This window comes from Podarcis bocagei (genome assembly GCF_964188305.1).
Source record: "Podarcis bocagei genome assembly, chromosome: 13".
NCBI classification, from domain to species: Eukaryota; Metazoa; Chordata; class Lepidosauria; order Squamata; family Lacertidae; genus Podarcis; species Podarcis bocagei.
In genome coordinates this window covers 41,085,372-41,101,439 of record NC_138138.1, presented here as the reverse complement: position 1 = coordinate 41,101,439, position 16,068 = coordinate 41,085,372, and the positions used below count along the sequence as shown (strand labels likewise).

Here is a 16,068-nt window from a genome sequence, read left to right as displayed (position 1 = left end):
GAACAACTTTGAGCAACCTTAACAAACTACAGTTCCCAGGCGGAAACTGTGATGGTTGAAAGTGGTATGATCTTGCTTTAAATGTGGTACGATCTTGCTTTAAATGTGGTGGTACGATCTTGCTTTAAATGTGGGGGATGGGCCCCCACAAAGTTGATGGGCACTCCCATTCAACTGGTGTGTGCACAATGTGTCATGTGATCGATTATGTGGGCCGGGGCTTACCTGGTCCCCCACAATATTTTATTCAAGTGGGCACTGCGCCTACACACGCACACAGGGTGGTCTACTAACTTTTCAGTATCATTTTAAGTTCTGATGAGGCCCAGGAATTCACAAGATTCCAGGTGCCAAAACGGGGAAAGAGATGTACAACTTCCAAGTCCAGCTGAGGTCATGAGGTCTTTGGACAGAAATGGGTTTTGGCTACGCTGCAGCTGTTATTCATGATGGTGGGAGGGGGGGTGAGGACGGAATCTAATACCTTGTGCCAAATGAGATTATTTAATTCAGAGGATGTTTATAGGACTGAGGAAACACGGGGTGTAAATGGTGCAAGCCAAAAAAAAGTTGCTGAGAGCGAGAGAACTCCGATATGTAATAAACGTACCTGAATGTTAAATCAGGGCTGGATTGTTAAAAGCTTTGGTGGAGTTGGGCTTTTGACCATAACAATTTTGGGGTACCCATAAGGTTTGACGGCTTAAGGACTGGGGGAGGGGGACATTTGGAGCAGTCTGTAAGAAGAGGGTATGCTAATGAGCGAGAGTTGTGATCAGGTATGGGAGCTCAGAGCCCAGAATTCCCTGGATAGGTAAATGGTTAGGATGGAGGGTTACCCCTTTTCCCACGGTCCATGGCTCAGTAGCAGAACACATGCTTTGCTTGTGCCGCCAAGGTCAGATGCAGCAGGCCTGTGAATATGAGCTGCTGAGAACAGCAGGAAGAGCAGTGCTCTGGCATCCTGTTGACCACTGGGCAAGATGGGCTACTGGCCTGATCCCGCCAAGCCATTCCCGGTTCTTAGATTATTCAATAGACAAGGCCTGGTACAGGCAAGCTTCCTAGGTAGTTACGAGTGAATTTGTCAGGCCAAAAGGGCTATTGATTTTTATCTGCCTCTTGACAGACCTTCTACATCACATCTAGTTGCAGCCCTAGCCAAGCCACTTAGGCTGAGCCCTGCCCCCAATTGAAATAGGATTTTAAAAATCCTAATCTACAAGAGTATTGATGTACTTTGAAAGCACCCTACGAGTTGTGTTAAAATGGGCTGTCACAATCCTGCATGTTTTTGCCTTGCAATGGTTTGTTGCTTTGAACTGCAGACCGTGTAGTATTTTGGGGATTGGGCTATACTTACAAGGTTTAGGACTTGCTGAATTTTCTAGGGCAGAGGGAACATTTTTGAAGTGAACACTTTGCAAGAGACTTTTTCGCAAGGTATGGTCTCAGCCCTCCTGAAAGTGGCCTGCTCACAGTGCGGGCTTTTTCAGATGAATGCTTTTTCAGCACCATAATAAAAACTCTTCACCCAGGTTGAAACACTCACAAGCCTAACGGGCTTGTGCCAAGAGAAGAGCCAGGCACAGGAGGAATTCGGGAAGGAAAACAAGCCCTGGAACACTCAGCCTGGTTTGCTTCTGCACCAGATATGTTGAGACTGCATGATGGCTGCGTGATGAACAAGGACTGCCACCGTTAGTGTTACGCCCAGCTCCTCTGCCTTCTACAGCAACCAATCATGCAGAAATTAAGCAGGTGACTGTTTTCTTGGCATAGAGATAAATTTATAGGAAATGCTTCTCACATGCTGAGGAACTGGAGCATGACCAGAAAATAACATTAAAAAAATGAAGTCCTTACAAAACCTCAAATCATCCACACAGTATCCCAAGAGGGAAGGAGCAGCGTACCTCTGCTGCATCTCCCAGCTGTGATTTTACACCATAACCTCAGTGGCAGGGTTACGTATGCTAGCGGTCAGCTTCCAGCACCCAATAAATGCCATGGAAAAAACAGATGACAGCCAACCCTTCAAAAACAACGATATGGGACTGAAAATGGGACCCAGAAAGAATCCATTGGGGAAGGCGCTCCCTTCCACCCCATCCTAGACGAACAGGCTCTACAGTAATCAGGCTCTCAGGAAGTGGTTTCTCCCTCCCCTTCGCCAGTTCTCCAGACCATCTGGATGCAGTTAGAAGCAGGCGTTTCCTGTCCTTGGCGTGGAAAGGAGGTGGGGAGGGGAGGAACGGGGGCTAAGAGGCCTCACAATTCAATTCAGTGAGGCTTGATTGGCATCACAGGGCATGCAAGTGTAAATCCCACCCCTCAAGAGCTTGCTCAATGGCCAGAGAACTCAATTGTGCAGACCAGACACATTTTATCCCTCGTGCCAAGAATCCCCCATTGGATGACACTGAAATATCCCTCCCACCCATTAAGAGTGAGCAGGGTTAATGGTGAGACTCGTTGTGGGGGTCTGGAACAACTGGTTCGTTTGCAGAAGGCTGGCTCAAAACTGGGTCGCAGCCAATTTTGCAGCAACAAGGGTTGGTCACCTCCCATTTGTTCACTCACAGAAATAAGCTGAGGCCAGGTAGACGCTCCGAGTACCTCTTTGATGTCTGTATTTCTCTATGTACAATAGCTTATATGCAATATAGTTCCATCTATACAAATGGGCCAGACTCCTCTCAGTGCTTCCACGTGTCCTGGAGAGAAGCACCTTGATATCCTGCAAATTCCTTCCACTACTTGGTGGCCTCAATGCTTTTGCTGCCCCCCCCCAACTCTGTGAGATGGCTCACCTTTCTTCAGTTATACATTCATGCCCTTTTAACATCTCCTCCCAAGACTAAGATCAATTCCAGGAGCAGCTGCCATCAGAATGGCACTCTCAGAAATGCTGTATTTTTCGATCTGGGGTCCCTTCCTGATACGCTATCAGAAAGGGATCCTGCCCACTTTGAACATGCTGCCATGCCCAAGATCACACTGAGGCTGGCCGTTCTTTGATTTTTAAGTGCTCTTGACAGAAACCCTCCTCAAAAGGGGCTACTGTTGCGTCCAAGCGGAATCTGACACCTGGTTCCTCCACCTTTCATCTTAATCAGGTGTGGAGAACCTCTGGCACCCCTCATGTCGCTAAACTACAATGCCCACCATCCCTCAGCAAGCGTGGTCAGCGGCCAAGGATGATGGGAGTTGTAGTTCAGCAACATCTGGAGGGCCAAAGTTTCCCCACATCTGATTTAAATCCTCCCCCATGCCTTTTGGGTGGCAGCACCGCCCCAGCCCTCTTCCTCCCTCCCTCCATTCTTTTCCACCCTCATGCAGTCACCTCCACCAACCTTACGCACACAACCACTCTATCAAGTGGGGCGCTCACTGCCACATCACTGCCCCACATGCTTCCCCACTCCAGAAGATGACCCTTTGACCGCTGTGAGGCCATTCTTTTGAGTCTCACCCTATTTATTCTCCTAGCACTCCTTCTGTCATCATACTTGGGTTTCCACTATAAAGCCAATATTGCGGTTATGTGTGTGCATGTGTGGCGTGAGAGAGAGAAGGGGGGTGGAACAGGGCAGGAGGAGACAGAGCTGTAAATCCTTCAGCCCAGCTGGACCTCAGCACCAGAGCCCCACGGGGACTCCATCACCACCCTGAGCAGCTCCTCAGCCAACCTGCTAGGATTCCCAACGGATTGGAGAAGCTTCGCCAACACCGCGGCTTGGCAGGTGGGCCTTGCCACGTCCTGGAGAATGTAAGCAGCACATTTCCGAAGCAAGCGGGGCCGGTTCTGCCGTTCAGCCAAGCAGTACACCTGGCCTAGAGTCTCGGGGCGCAGGAAGTCCCGGCACATGGCATCATCAACCAGGGACTGGAGCTCGGGGAGGAGATACTGCTCGGCAACCGTGAGGATTTCTTCGGCTAAAGCAAAGGGGACCGAAACCCCCAGCACCGAGCAGGGTTTGCCGCGGCAGCCATGGAGGAAGTGCGCGAGAGCCAGGAAGGGCTCAGGAGACACACTGCCCAGCCTCACGGTGGTGTGGCACGACTCTGCAAACCCAGTGCTCAGCATGGCACAGAAGACCTCAGAGGCTTCGCTGATGACCTGGCGCACGGTGGGCACCCGGGTGCCAGAGTCCAGCTGGAAATACAAGTCGGCCTTGCCTTCGTCCATGAAGCGGCAATAAGAGCAAGGAGGCGGGGAATCCAAGCGCGGCCTCTTGGAGGCAGGAGGGGACGGCGAGGGAAGACCTGTGGCTTGGGAGCCCAGGAGGAGGGAGAGGGAATCCAAGGCATAGAAAACAAGGCAGGGATCGGGGTCTCGCACCAGGGCACCTAACAGGAGACGCAGGCCAGAGTGGTCCAGCAGAAGTTTCCGGCAAAGGGAATCCTTCCTATGGGAGACAAAGAGAAAACCGCTTTGTATCCTCAGTACCTTTCGTTAGATCCCAACTCCCCCCTTCTATTAGCTGAAAAATGAGAATTGTAAAATATCAGACCCCCAACATTAACACACACTTTCCTCTTTCCTCAGTCTCCACACTTTTTGCTTCTTTCAAAAATAAATATCTCATACACTCTTCTGAGTGCCTTGTGGTTCATGTGGTGAGGAGTAATATACTCCCCCCCCCATAGTTTCACTGTCCACACCCCCAAATTTCTGAATCTGGGGCTAAATAAAACCCTGAGGTCACTCCGTCCCAGCCTGGTGGCTGCTCCTCATTCAAGATGGCCGCCACCATTTTGGTAGCCACATGAGGAAACTGCAACCACGTGAGGAAGTAAATCCTTTTTATCCCCTTCTCTTCATACCAGTTTCACAGAGCAATGTCAGACCTACCTGCAGATAAGTGGAAGGGCGAGTGCACAGGCCACCTGATCAGATTCGGAGCCCGACAGCAGCATGTGGGTGAGGACACCCACCCCGTAAGGGGACTCCGCTTGCACACAAAGGTTCATCAGCAGCGTCTCTCCTGGTGGGAAGGTGAAGAATGGGTTAGAAATGCGTTCAACAAACAGCGCCTCCGTTTGATGCGGCATCTGCATCAACTCTGAAGGGAGCCAGCCCACTTTTTGGCATCTGCCCTGCCCCCAACTGCCCAGTCAGCCTTTTCTGTATCGCAAGAGCTGCGGTCCCCCACAATTTATTTCATGCTCCATTTTATGTCTGCGAAACATGTGGGAACCAAAAAGGCTCTCTCTGATCTGAAGCCTCAACCCCAGCTGAGGTGAGGTGGAGGGGACTTCAATTACTCAGCGGTGAGGGGGAAAGTGGTTTCATACACTACCATAAGGTCACTTTACACGTTCCAACACTGAAAACCACTTCAGAGGCAAAGGCCTGCTGAGCATCAGCTAACAGCATGGCCTGTGGCAAAGACAGACTAGAAACCACAGTATCCCAACAAACCAACTGGCTTAACAATGAGCCAAGGGCCCACTAAAGTGAGACACCACAGCATCTTCAACATGAGAATACCTGGTTCCTCTTTAATATGAGGAACCACTCAAAAAAATAAACTATGCAGGCTTGAATTCCAATATCCTAGAACAGAGGTTCTCAAATCATCCTCAGTAGACCACCGTTTTGGTGGTCTCCTTTTGGGTGCTCCACGGAAAGGTTGTGGAATATCAATACTTCGCCCTCAACTCTCAATCCCTGGGATAGCTCAGTTGGTAGAGCACGAGACTCTCGGGGTTGTGGGTTTGAGCCCTATGTTGAGCAAAAAGATCCTTGCATTGCAGGGGGTTGGACTAGAAGACCCTTGTGGTCCCTTCAAACGCTACAATTGTATGGTTTATTTTTCTGTTGAGCCAAACTAGACTTCCCTGAACTCTGTTCAAAAGCTCCCAACACATCCATTGCACTAGAAAGGCACTATCAAACGCCAACTGTAATGAGAGTTGTGCATGTGGTTTGATGTACAGGACCAAAAAAAGGGGGGGGGTAATTAAGTGGCCTTTTGAGATCTCCAGAAATTTTTAATTTACTAGTGGGGGGAAAGTTTAAGAACCGCTACGCTGGAATGCAGAGATAACAGAAAATCCACACACCAAGTTCCTTGAACCTCCTGGCGTCGTGCTTCCCAGCATCCAGGCTTCTTGGCTCCGCCTCTTCCCCCTCTTCCTCGGCAGTAACAGCCACCGCCACCTGCTCAGGCGACACGCCAAGGATCAGCCAGGCATGGATGAGCAAAGCGCCGTAGGAACGCACAAAGGCCTCCAGGCAAGTGGGGTTGCAGGTGAGGCGATGCAGCAGCCGGAGGCAGCGAGAGGAGGGGACGGGGCTTCTCGTGACGTAGCGCAGCAGCCCTTGCAAGGTGGCCGGTGTCACCAAGCTGCGGCTGGGATCCTCAGCCTGGGAAAAGCGGGAAAGGAGCAGCAGGACGGGGGCCTCGGGGGCATGGAGCTCTCTGTCGCCCCCGTGTGGAGAGAGGGAGAGCGGCAGGGTTAGGGAGAGCAGTGGGGACGGAGTCTCGCCAGCAGGACGTGATGCTTGAGGAGGTGGCGCCTGCTCAGACGTTGACCGGAACTTGGCACGGCGTTTCCAGCAGGACGTAGGTGTCCTGTGCTCATCGGGAGAACCTGAGAGGCTCTGAATGCTCAGCTTTGGGGTGATCAGACAGGCCTCCTCGCTGGCTGGCGATTTGGCAATGGGCCTGGGGGACAGTTGGCTTTGGTCACTCTTGCTCGGAATCAACGCCATGGCAGCCAAGTGTGAGTTACTGGTCCCAGGCTCATTTTGGTCCATTGTCAAAGCAACCCAGGTCGACTGTTCCGTATCTTCACCTGGTTTTGATGGATTCGTCAGCATTGAATTTGGGGCTGCCCCTGAGGACAATGAATGGGACAGCTTCAACACGTCCTGTCCAAGGAGTCCTTTCTTTGGAATGGCTAGATCTTCCTCTTCTGATTTCATCAGCAGCCCCTTCTGCTGCTTACTCATCTCAACCATTTCCAGCTCCTTGATCTCCTCTGAATCTGGCACCTCCAAGCAGAGACTTCCAGGTTTGTCGAACACAGGCGATGCCACTGGGAACAGGCTCTGCTGTGGATACGCTCCATCTCTCTCCGCTGGGTTTAAGGTCTCGGTAGAACTTGGCTGACATGCAAGGGGCAAATCCAGTAATGGAGAGTTTAAGAAATCAGGGGATTCGGCCCGGGACTGGGTTTTTACTCCAGATACGGCATGGCAGGGCCCATGGGGTTCATCTTGCAGCTCTTGGTTGGGGCTGACACATCCTTGGACATCCAGTTCAGAAAGGGTGGTGTCGGGGGACCACTGTGGAGAAAGGTCACCTGGGCTGGCAATGTAGCCTTCAGAAAGAAGCCAAGATCTGCAGAGTGGATAGAAGAAAAGGCACAGATATAACGGATGAAGTACAAAAGCGATTGTAGAGTTTGGGGTGGGCAGTGGGGAGGGAATCACATGACCATGTGGCATGTGGTTGGTAGCCATTAGCGGGTGCGAAGTGTTGGAGAAGAGTGCATGTATCAGCTTCTAGCCCACAGCAAACGGACTACAGGCACCTGTTGTTGTGTGCATGACTCCGCTTTTGGCAGCCAGCTGCAAAATACTGCAAGCATCTGCACGTACAGCTGTGCGGTGGCACATGCTTGCCAGAGCCTTGAATCGAACACTGCAGGCTCCTGCTACCACACAGCCAAACGATGGCATCAATAGGACATGGAAGCAAAATACAAAGAACATCTGGTGGCAGCAACCACAGCCACCCTCAGTAGCACAACAATCCTGGGGAACAAGGCAAGCACATGACACAGAACCCTAAGAAATTCAAGCCCAGTTTAAACGCAAAACTATTGTTTAGTTTTGTTTAGGGGCGCGGGTGGCGCTGTGGGTTAAACCACAGAGCCTAGGGCTTGCCGATCAGGTCGGTAGTTCGAATCTCCTCGACGGGGTGAGCTCCCATTGCTCGGTCCCTGCTCCTGCCAACCTAGCAGTTCGAAAGCACGTCAAAGTGCAAGTAGATAAATAGGTACTGCTCCAGCGGGAAGGTAAACGGCATTTCCGTGCACTGCTCTGGTTCGCCAGAAGCGGCTTAGTCATGCTGGCCACATGACCCAGAATCTGTACGCCGGCTCCCTTGGCCAATAAAGTGAGACGAGCGCGGGACTTCCGGGTTGGCGCGATCGGGAAATGGCGGATTCCCTCCGAGCTCCGGAGGGAATCGGCTCAGCGGTGGATGGGTCTTTGCCGTGCCGGCGACACGGGGACCCTTAAAAACCGCAGGCGCAGAAGCCTGCGGACTGAAGACTCGGCGGGTGCCTTAAGCGCCCCCCCTGATTCGCAATGAGCCTTTTTAAAGGCTACGGAGGGGATACAGGGGACGGCGTGGCACTGAGAGTCGACCGCTACCGCCGCTGAGCGAAGCCGCGAGCCATAACTGGAGAGCGCTGACTTCCTTCCTTGAAATTCGGACTGAAAAAAGAACCCGTGAGTAATTTGGAACTGAACTTAAAAATTTTTACCTTCTGAATTTGAGACGACCAGGGGGTGTGCCAAAAGGAAGTCCCCACACCCCCCCTTGCAGACGATCCAGAGCAAGGAAATAAGAGCTAAGCTGGAGTGCCTACCCTGTAAAGGGTGAGTTTTAAAAAGACAGTAACTTCCAAGATTTAGAAAGGTAAATTTGAGCAGGAGAGTGGAGTGTTGGAAGAGTCTTTGTTTTGTGGCAAACAACCCTCCCTCCCGGGCCCGGGAGCGACCTGCTTTGGAGCCTGTATAGAGGAGCAGAATTTGACAGCTGTCAAAAGCTGTCAAATGGACTATTAATAGTGAAAAAAATCGCTGTTTAAGACCTCTCCGGATTAAAAGGAGTTACAATTGAACTAAAATTTTGGGAAACAAAGAAACAACAATAGGACAGAGGATTGTTGGAGAAAAGATTACTCAGTAACCAGATTCCCTCTAGGGGGAATTCTGTGGAATTACAATGGCTGTGGATGGAAAGATACTGAGAGAAATCGAAAGGATGTTTTTACTGGTGGGAACCTTACAGGAGCAGACTACAGCTATGAGTAAACAATTGACGACCTTGGATTTGGAAACAAGTAGTTCTGCTGAATGTAATGAGGGCCTGAGTGAGAAAGAACCCACAGCTGAATTCGAAACTATAAACAAAGAAGAGGAGAAGACAAAACAAGAAAGAGAACAAGTTATCTGGGAAAATACTAACCAGAAGCCGGCATCTGGAGAACACAAGCAAGGAGACTATTGGATTAAATCTACTTTAAGCCTACGAAAGATACAGAAGACGAAAGTGGAGGCCCTGGGACTTTATGGAATTCAGGAACTTGAAATAAAGAAGTACAATTGGGGCCTCCACATAGACTTTGTTTTTGATTATCACCAAGACTTAGGCCTTGTGGAAATTCCTCAGCAGTTGCCTTTAAATATGGGAAGAGACTATGGACTGATTGGATTGATGGTTAAGGAAATCTTTCGAGACTCGATGATAGACAAAAAGGACTACCAACAAAATTGGCGGAGAGGGACTGAAAGAGATTTGAGAGCCTCGGATGTGCGGAATCCAGGCTAAAAACTGTTATTTTGGACATGTCTTGGGAAAGGACGCAAAGCGGGGATGGGAGGGAGGGAAGTATTTAAATTTAAACAACACTCAAGACCAGGGGGTTTAGTAATAAGAAAATTATGTAAGAAAAAATGAGAAATCGAGGGAAGAGAATTGGGGTCCAACTTAGGGAAAATTTATTTTTGTTTTTTTATAAAAGGACTAATACTAAGACGGAAGAAATGCCAACTTGCTGACACAAATCTGGGAACAGGGATGCAGGGGAGGGGGTGGGGGGAAGTCAAGGACTAGGGTTAGAAAATAAGATTTTCGGGAACTATTCATGTTTGTTGTTTTTTATGTTTGTTTTGGTGTTATGTGTGTTGTTTGTGTCTATATAAAATGTGAAAACCCAATAAAAATATTTAAAAAAAAAAAAAATAAAGTGAGACGAGCGCTGCAACCCCAGAGTCAGCCACGACTGGACCTAATGGTCAGGGGTCCCTTTAACTTTACTGTTTAGTTTTCCAACCTGCGTTTCCAGCAGAGAAAAGTTTGAAAACAAGCTAAAAGTGATTCCGCAGAGCTGGCAATGATTGGAGTAGGGCAACATCCCTGTCCAGCTCCTTTGACCCTGCCCCCAATCTTGACACCTTTGCTTCTTTCCATTTTCCACGGCCTTGCTAAAAATTTAGAAAATGCTACACATTTAGATGTGACTTATTTGCACAAGACATTCCAAATGGGGTTTGTTTTGTTTTGCTGGTACAGAACTGGCATGTTCTGGGTATATACTTTGCTCACCATAAAAAGCCCTCTTTTGAAAGGACATCACCTCTTTCAGCCCTTGCATAAAACAATTCCCTAGCTCAAGACATTCTTTACCTGAGGCTCTGAAAGCTGGAAGACTCTGCTCCAGGCGTGGCCTGCTCCCCACGACGCCCCTCTGCAGGTAGGTCAAAAGAAGCTGCATCCCTCTCATCTACCAGGTCCTCCTCCTCCTCTTCCTCTTCTTCCTTCCGGCCTCTCCATTGGCCCAGCGCTGCCAGCCTCCCAACCAGCAAAGGCACAAGCCCTCCAGCCTGCAGCACCTCCAGGGCCTCCTCATCATAGAAAAAGGCCACGAAGGCCACCACCACACGGTCGTGGGAGGAGCTGTGGCCCTGGTCCCGCAGCAGGGACAGCAGCAGCTCCAGCCCCCCGGCTTCTCGGACCCGGCTTCTATTGATTGCCTCTCGGCACAGCAGGCACAAAGCTTTCACCAGAGGATGGAGGGCCACGCCAGGTGCCCCGGCTCTCTGGCGTTGCCGGATCTCCCCCACCAGCACTTCCACTCCGCCAGCGTTGCCCACAGCTGGCCTCAGCATGCCCTGCAGGCAGAGGTTGCACAGGGCCACCAGAGCAGTCTCCCGCACCGCCCGCTTCTCGTGGCTAGTCAAGGCCACGAGGGTTGCCACGCCGCCCGCCAAGCTGAGCTGCTGCGCGCAGTCGCGGCTGCAACCCTTCGTCAGCTCCAGGAGGGCGCGCACGGCAGCTGCAACAAGGGCGGCGTCATCCAAGGAGGAAGCCAAGCGCTCGGCAATGGAGCGCACCACCCCCTGCTGGACCAGCACAAGGCGATGCGCAGGCGTGTCAGCTAGGTAGCGCACTGCCCTGATCACACTCTGCAAGCACTCTCTGTCCTGGGAGGTGGTGAGGACCTGCACCAGCGGGGGCACTGCTCCTGTAATGGGATATTTTTTTGGGTGGCGGGGTGGGGGAGAGAATGGAAGAAAAAGAAAGCCAAGTTATAGAGTCTCATATATTACCATTTCTCTATGGTTTGCCAGCAAACATCCAAGTCTCTCCAACTGGCCTGCCAAGTCTCAGCACCATCTCTCTCCACAACCAACCCCATCTTTTTCTGCTACTCTCAGCAGCTGCTGCAATGAGGGTGCTGTGAGCAGCATATGCAGAGGACCTTAAAGGGCAGTCGCCACTTCCCAGGCAATTTTATCAAGGTCATATGCCACATCCTTCCAGGCTACTAGAAAAACACGTTGGTGATTTTTTAGCAGAGATGGGTGTCCATCTTACCCCCAGCTCCACAGATGGGAGCAAAAAGAAAAGGGTTCTGTGGCCACAGCCCTTTCTATTGAGAGGGCTGCCACAGATTCCAAAGCAACTCCTCCATCTGCATCTAAGTTTTAGAAGTTTATATGAACGTCTGCACTTGAATCCAAACAGAAAGTTGTGCAGAAATTTCACCCAAATTACAGCAACATTCCCACCCCTCCTCTGTTCTCTGTCCCAGATAAACGAGGGTGGGGAGAGAGATACACAGAGAGAATTAAAACAAGTCTCCAACACGAAATACGTTCCCCCACCAATTTTACCTAGGCTAAAAGAGAAAACTGCTAGCATGTTACCTAATTGAACACACAACCTGTTTGTAGTTTATCCAGAAGTGACCAAATGCTCCACACAGATCCCCTATTCATTCTGGAATCCCAGTGCATTCTGTCTGGGAATTTTGTAATACATGAAGACTATAAATATTTTCAATAACGAGAACAAAGCTTCATGTTTATATAGTGCATTTCAAACGCTCAGAGTACTTCACAGACATTATTGCTGTAATCTTTACAACAGCTCAATAAGGTAGGCCAGCATGATCCTGGTATTGCAGAGCAGGTGCCAAGAGGGAGAGTGCAGAAGTTTGCCTGGGGCCACCAAGTGAGGCTATAACTGGGATAAAACTGGGCTATTCCAGCTCAGATTCTTAGCACTCCCCTCCACTATGCTAGTTTTCACCAGGAAGCTTCCGGTTATTAAGATGTGGAGGCAATGAGTAATTACATAAACTCATGTCAGTCTAACACGTGGAAATGAGGAGCACCTTGTTACGGAGCGGGAAAGCAGGCAGAAAGAGATGCCATTCCCCCTGTTGCAAAGGGGCAGGAAGTCATAACATATGGACTGGACCCCCACCCAGCCCCACATGAACAAACCTGCCCTCCATCCCTACCCAGTGCACCATCCCACTTCCAACCTGCTTCGTGAATGGCCTGGCAGTTTTCTGTGTCTACAGCCAAGTTGCCGAGGGCTCGTGCCGTCCGATTCTGGATGCTTTCTGCAGCAAGCGATCTCAGGATAGTAACTATAAACCCACAGATTGTGGCGGGGGGGGCAGGAAGGAAGAGAGATGGAGAATAATGTAGCTGTAAAACCACAAACAACTTTCAGGGGAATAGCTGTGGTAGTCTGTTCCAGTGAAAAGCAACAAGAGTCTTGCGGCACTTTAAAGGCCAGCAGATTTAGCTCTCTTTGCTTTTTTTTTTAAGTTGTGTAAGAACAGCTGTTTAAAGAGGGTAGCATTTTCTGCATGATTCTATCCCCACCCCTTCCATGTAATACAGGCCTTAAGCCCTCAACCAGGAATTATCACATTTCTGCACTCTATGTACTGAAGTGCTTACTCTACACCGTATAGTGCTAAAGATTTATGAAAAGGTGTGGTCTCTCTTGACAACCAGTGTAAACACTGCTTTCCAAATGCACAAGGTCTTGCTACTGCTAGGGGGAACCTCAATATAATCCCAAATCCCCAAGATCATTGCTAGCTTCTCCTAGAGGGAAAAAGCCAACCACTTCTAGTTTGCATGCGTTCACTCATCTTAAAACAGCCCCACAACCTATGAAAGAACCAAACGGGGTAGAAGCTCAAAAGGAAAACACTGAACTTAAACAAATTTGCATTGGTTCAAGCCAGCAGTCCTCCATCGATGGAAAGACTGAGGCTTTGGCATTTACACATTTAACGGCCAGGTGGCGCTGCCAGCTGCAAAAAGCAAATTACAAGTCCCTGCGCATCCTCAAGCAACTTCCCTTAAAGGCTTAGGCATCTCCTCCCACCGCAGCATTCAAAGGGTCACAAGTCCAACTCGAGTAGCTCAGGATGCCAAGACGTGTGCACATGTTCCATGCCAATGCCCTTAATTCTTATTACATTTATATCCCCCCTTTCTTCTAAGGAGCTCAAGATGGCATAAATGGCTGTCCCCCGGCCCCATTTTATCCTCACAACAACCCTGTGAGGCAGAGAGTGACAGGCCCAAGTTATTTTATTTATGTATGTATTCAGTTTGTATACCCTTCACCCACCAATCTCAGGGTGGTTCAGCCAATGAGATTCGTGGCTGAGCAGGGATTTGAACCCTGGCATCCCGGGTCCTATTCTGACACCCAACATCAGTCCGGTGTAGAGGTTAACCAAGGGCGACAGCTCATCACCCTTAGAACTGCACGTATGGCTTCAACCCTCCCCAGCCCCAAGGGCAAAGCCTAACATTAGCTGTGACTCCTGCGTTGCAGGGGCTTGGGCTGGCTGGCCCTTCCAACAGTTCTGCGACTCTGTGATTTCCACTTGCCAACACTTAACGCCCTTTAAGCAAGAGATTTTTTTAAAATAAATAAATAAATAAATAAGAAAATCCAAGCTACATCATCTTATTTAACGAGATGGGTATCACACATGACAGCCCAAAGTAAAGGTATTGGAGAAGGCAGAAAGGCCCAGAAAGTGAGCCAAAGCAGCTATTATTCCACGCGAGGATCCAATAATCCTTACAAACTCTGGGGACGGGACCCCATCCTTTGACAAGTCAAGGGGGCCTTGGCAACACAGGCACCCAGGCAATTTTTGGGAGGGGGGCTGGAGGGTTGACTTGGGGGTCTTAGGATCCCACCTGGCGCCCCCCCCCAAAGGTTGTGGGGGGCCAAGACTGCCCCCGAGCTCCCCCTTACCCCAAGGGGGTACCTGGTCCTCCCCATAAGTGGGGCCCCCCACTTACCGAGGGGCGGGATCCCGCCCAGCTCGCGCACCTGGGTGCGGCTGGCGCCCTCGGTGCAGCAGTTGCCCAGGATGCTGAGGGCGAGGTCCAGGGTGCGTCGCGGCCGAGGGGCGCCGGCCAGGACCCCCAGGAGAGGCGCCAGGCCCCCTCGGCTCCGGAAGCGGGCGATGCCCCCGGCCTCCTTGATGTGCTGCGTCCTGAGGGCCAGCAGGGCCCGGCCGAGGCCCGGCTCGGCGCCCTTCTGCAGCTGGGCCAAGCAGTAGCCCAGGGAGCCCCCCGGGGAGGTGGCCCCGACCCCGGCGCCCCGGGGAGCAGCAGGAGGAGGAGGGGGAGCCGCCATCTTGGGAGAAGCCCCTGCCAAAGCCGGGCGGGGGAGGGGCGGCGGAGACCTTAGAGCGGCCGGGCCCCTCGGCTCTGCGGGAACTGTAGTTTGCTCCCCATGAGGACAAAGGTGCGCGGGGGGGGGGGTGCGAGGACTATAGGTCCCGAGATATAGCCCGAGTCCCCCTCCCGTGCCAAGGGAGGCGCGTTGCGTGACGGGAGTTGTAGTCCCTTTCCCACCTCCTGGCTATAGACGGTGTAGGGAAACGTCGGGAGCAAAGACTGCAACTCCCAGAAGGCAACGCGCCACCAAATGGTTGCCTCGGGGAGAATGGAGCAAGGCACGACGGGAAAGTATCCCGGACTGCGCCGCGCGTCGTTTTTGGCGTTTGCAGCCGTCAGTTTTTCCTGTTTTCCTGGGGAGAAATACGCGAAAGTTGTGTTTTGATTGGTCGTTCCGGGCTTCAGATATAATAAAGTGTTATCTTAAGTGCTTGCATTGGAGCACCGTGGCTTTTGCTCGTTCGATTTAAGTTTTAAAGTGTGGTGATGAAACATTGCATCAGCTAGGTAGTTAATGGCTTACACACTTAAGACGGAAAGTCAAAGGCGAGGGTTAAAAAAAACAAAAAACACCGTCCCGGGAATTGTGTACAGTAGTTTAAATTTAGACAGGGAAAGAGAAGACAACAAAGGGAGAGGAGAGTCGCAGAATAAAGTTCCGCTCTGGTCACGGGGCTTTACTTAATGTGGTTGCTTCGATATTTATATTCAGGGTTACTCTTTCCAAGGTGACTTATTATATATTTTTTTAAAAACCAATTACAATCATGTTACTTTGTTTAATTATTAAATCTATATCCCACCTTCCAAAGGAAAATAAAAAGTTATAACCGGAAAATCCTCACACATATAACAATATGATAGTGGTGACAAATTAAAATAGCAGCAGAATCAAACAATGCAGTGACCCCCCAAAAGCAGCAAAAGTGTATATATGAGTGTTGGCATCCGTCTGTCTTGGGAGACAATGGAAGAGTGCACCATCGAGGGCAAAGTCAAACCCAAACTGCTGGAGAATTCCAGCGCCTGCTCTGGCTGTTGAGACCAATGAGGGAGAGACATGCTTTATTCCAGCTGTGGCAGATGAAGGCATCCAGTATAACTGATGCAGGTGCACCATGCCATTTCTTCTCCGCTCCTCCGGTGGTCATTTCTCCTCTGGTTACTGATGTGGCTATACAACTTGTCTGTCTCCAGGGATTCCCATACAGTGGGGTTAATGTTGCCAGAATTCATGTCACTCTTGCAGACATCTTTGTAATGCAGAGTTGATTGGTCAACAGGCCTGGTGCTGAGGCCAG

General features: G+C 50.5%; 1 protein-coding gene across 2 annotated transcripts; it reads right to left on the bottom strand.

Annotated features, from left to right (window-relative positions):
* Positions 1 to 2,616: 2,616 nt before the first annotated feature.
* ARMC5 (armadillo repeat containing 5) lies at positions 2,617 to 14,913 on the bottom strand. 2 transcript variants are annotated; one of them, XM_081168845.1, is made up of 6 exons: positions 14,384 to 14,913; positions 12,583 to 12,690; positions 10,437 to 11,274; positions 6,073 to 7,355; positions 4,859 to 4,991; positions 2,617 to 4,412 (listed from the first exon to the last, which is right to left on the bottom strand). In XM_081168845.1, the coding sequence occupies exons 1-6, from the start codon at positions 14,721 to 14,723 to the stop codon at positions 3,620 to 3,622; spliced, it is 3,495 nt and encodes a 1,164-aa protein (XP_081024971.1). In that variant the 5' UTR covers positions 14,724 to 14,913; the 3' UTR covers positions 2,617 to 3,619. The 2 variants fall into 2 exon arrangements, with proteins under 2 accessions (XP_081024971.1, XP_081024972.1); XM_081168846.1 differs by lacking the exon at positions 14,384 to 14,913 and adding an exon at positions 13,695 to 14,311.
* Positions 14,914 to 16,068: the final 1,155 nt, after the last annotated feature.

Bases quoted from the DNA above. Each gene is read 5' to 3' on its own strand.
- ARMC5 (XM_081168845.1), bottom strand. From the start codon at position 14,723: ATGGCGGCTCCCCCTCCTCCTCCTGCTGCTCCCCGGGGCGCCGGGGTC. The intron at 11,275-12,582 runs GTTGGAAGTGGG...ATCCCATTACAG, and splicing joins CCAGGCCATTCACGAAGCAG to GAGCAGTGCCCCCGCTGGTG. The intron at 7,356-10,436 runs GTAAAGAATGTC...TCCACTCTGCAG, and splicing joins TCCAGCTTTCAGAGCCTCAG to ATCTTGGCTTCTTTCTGAAG.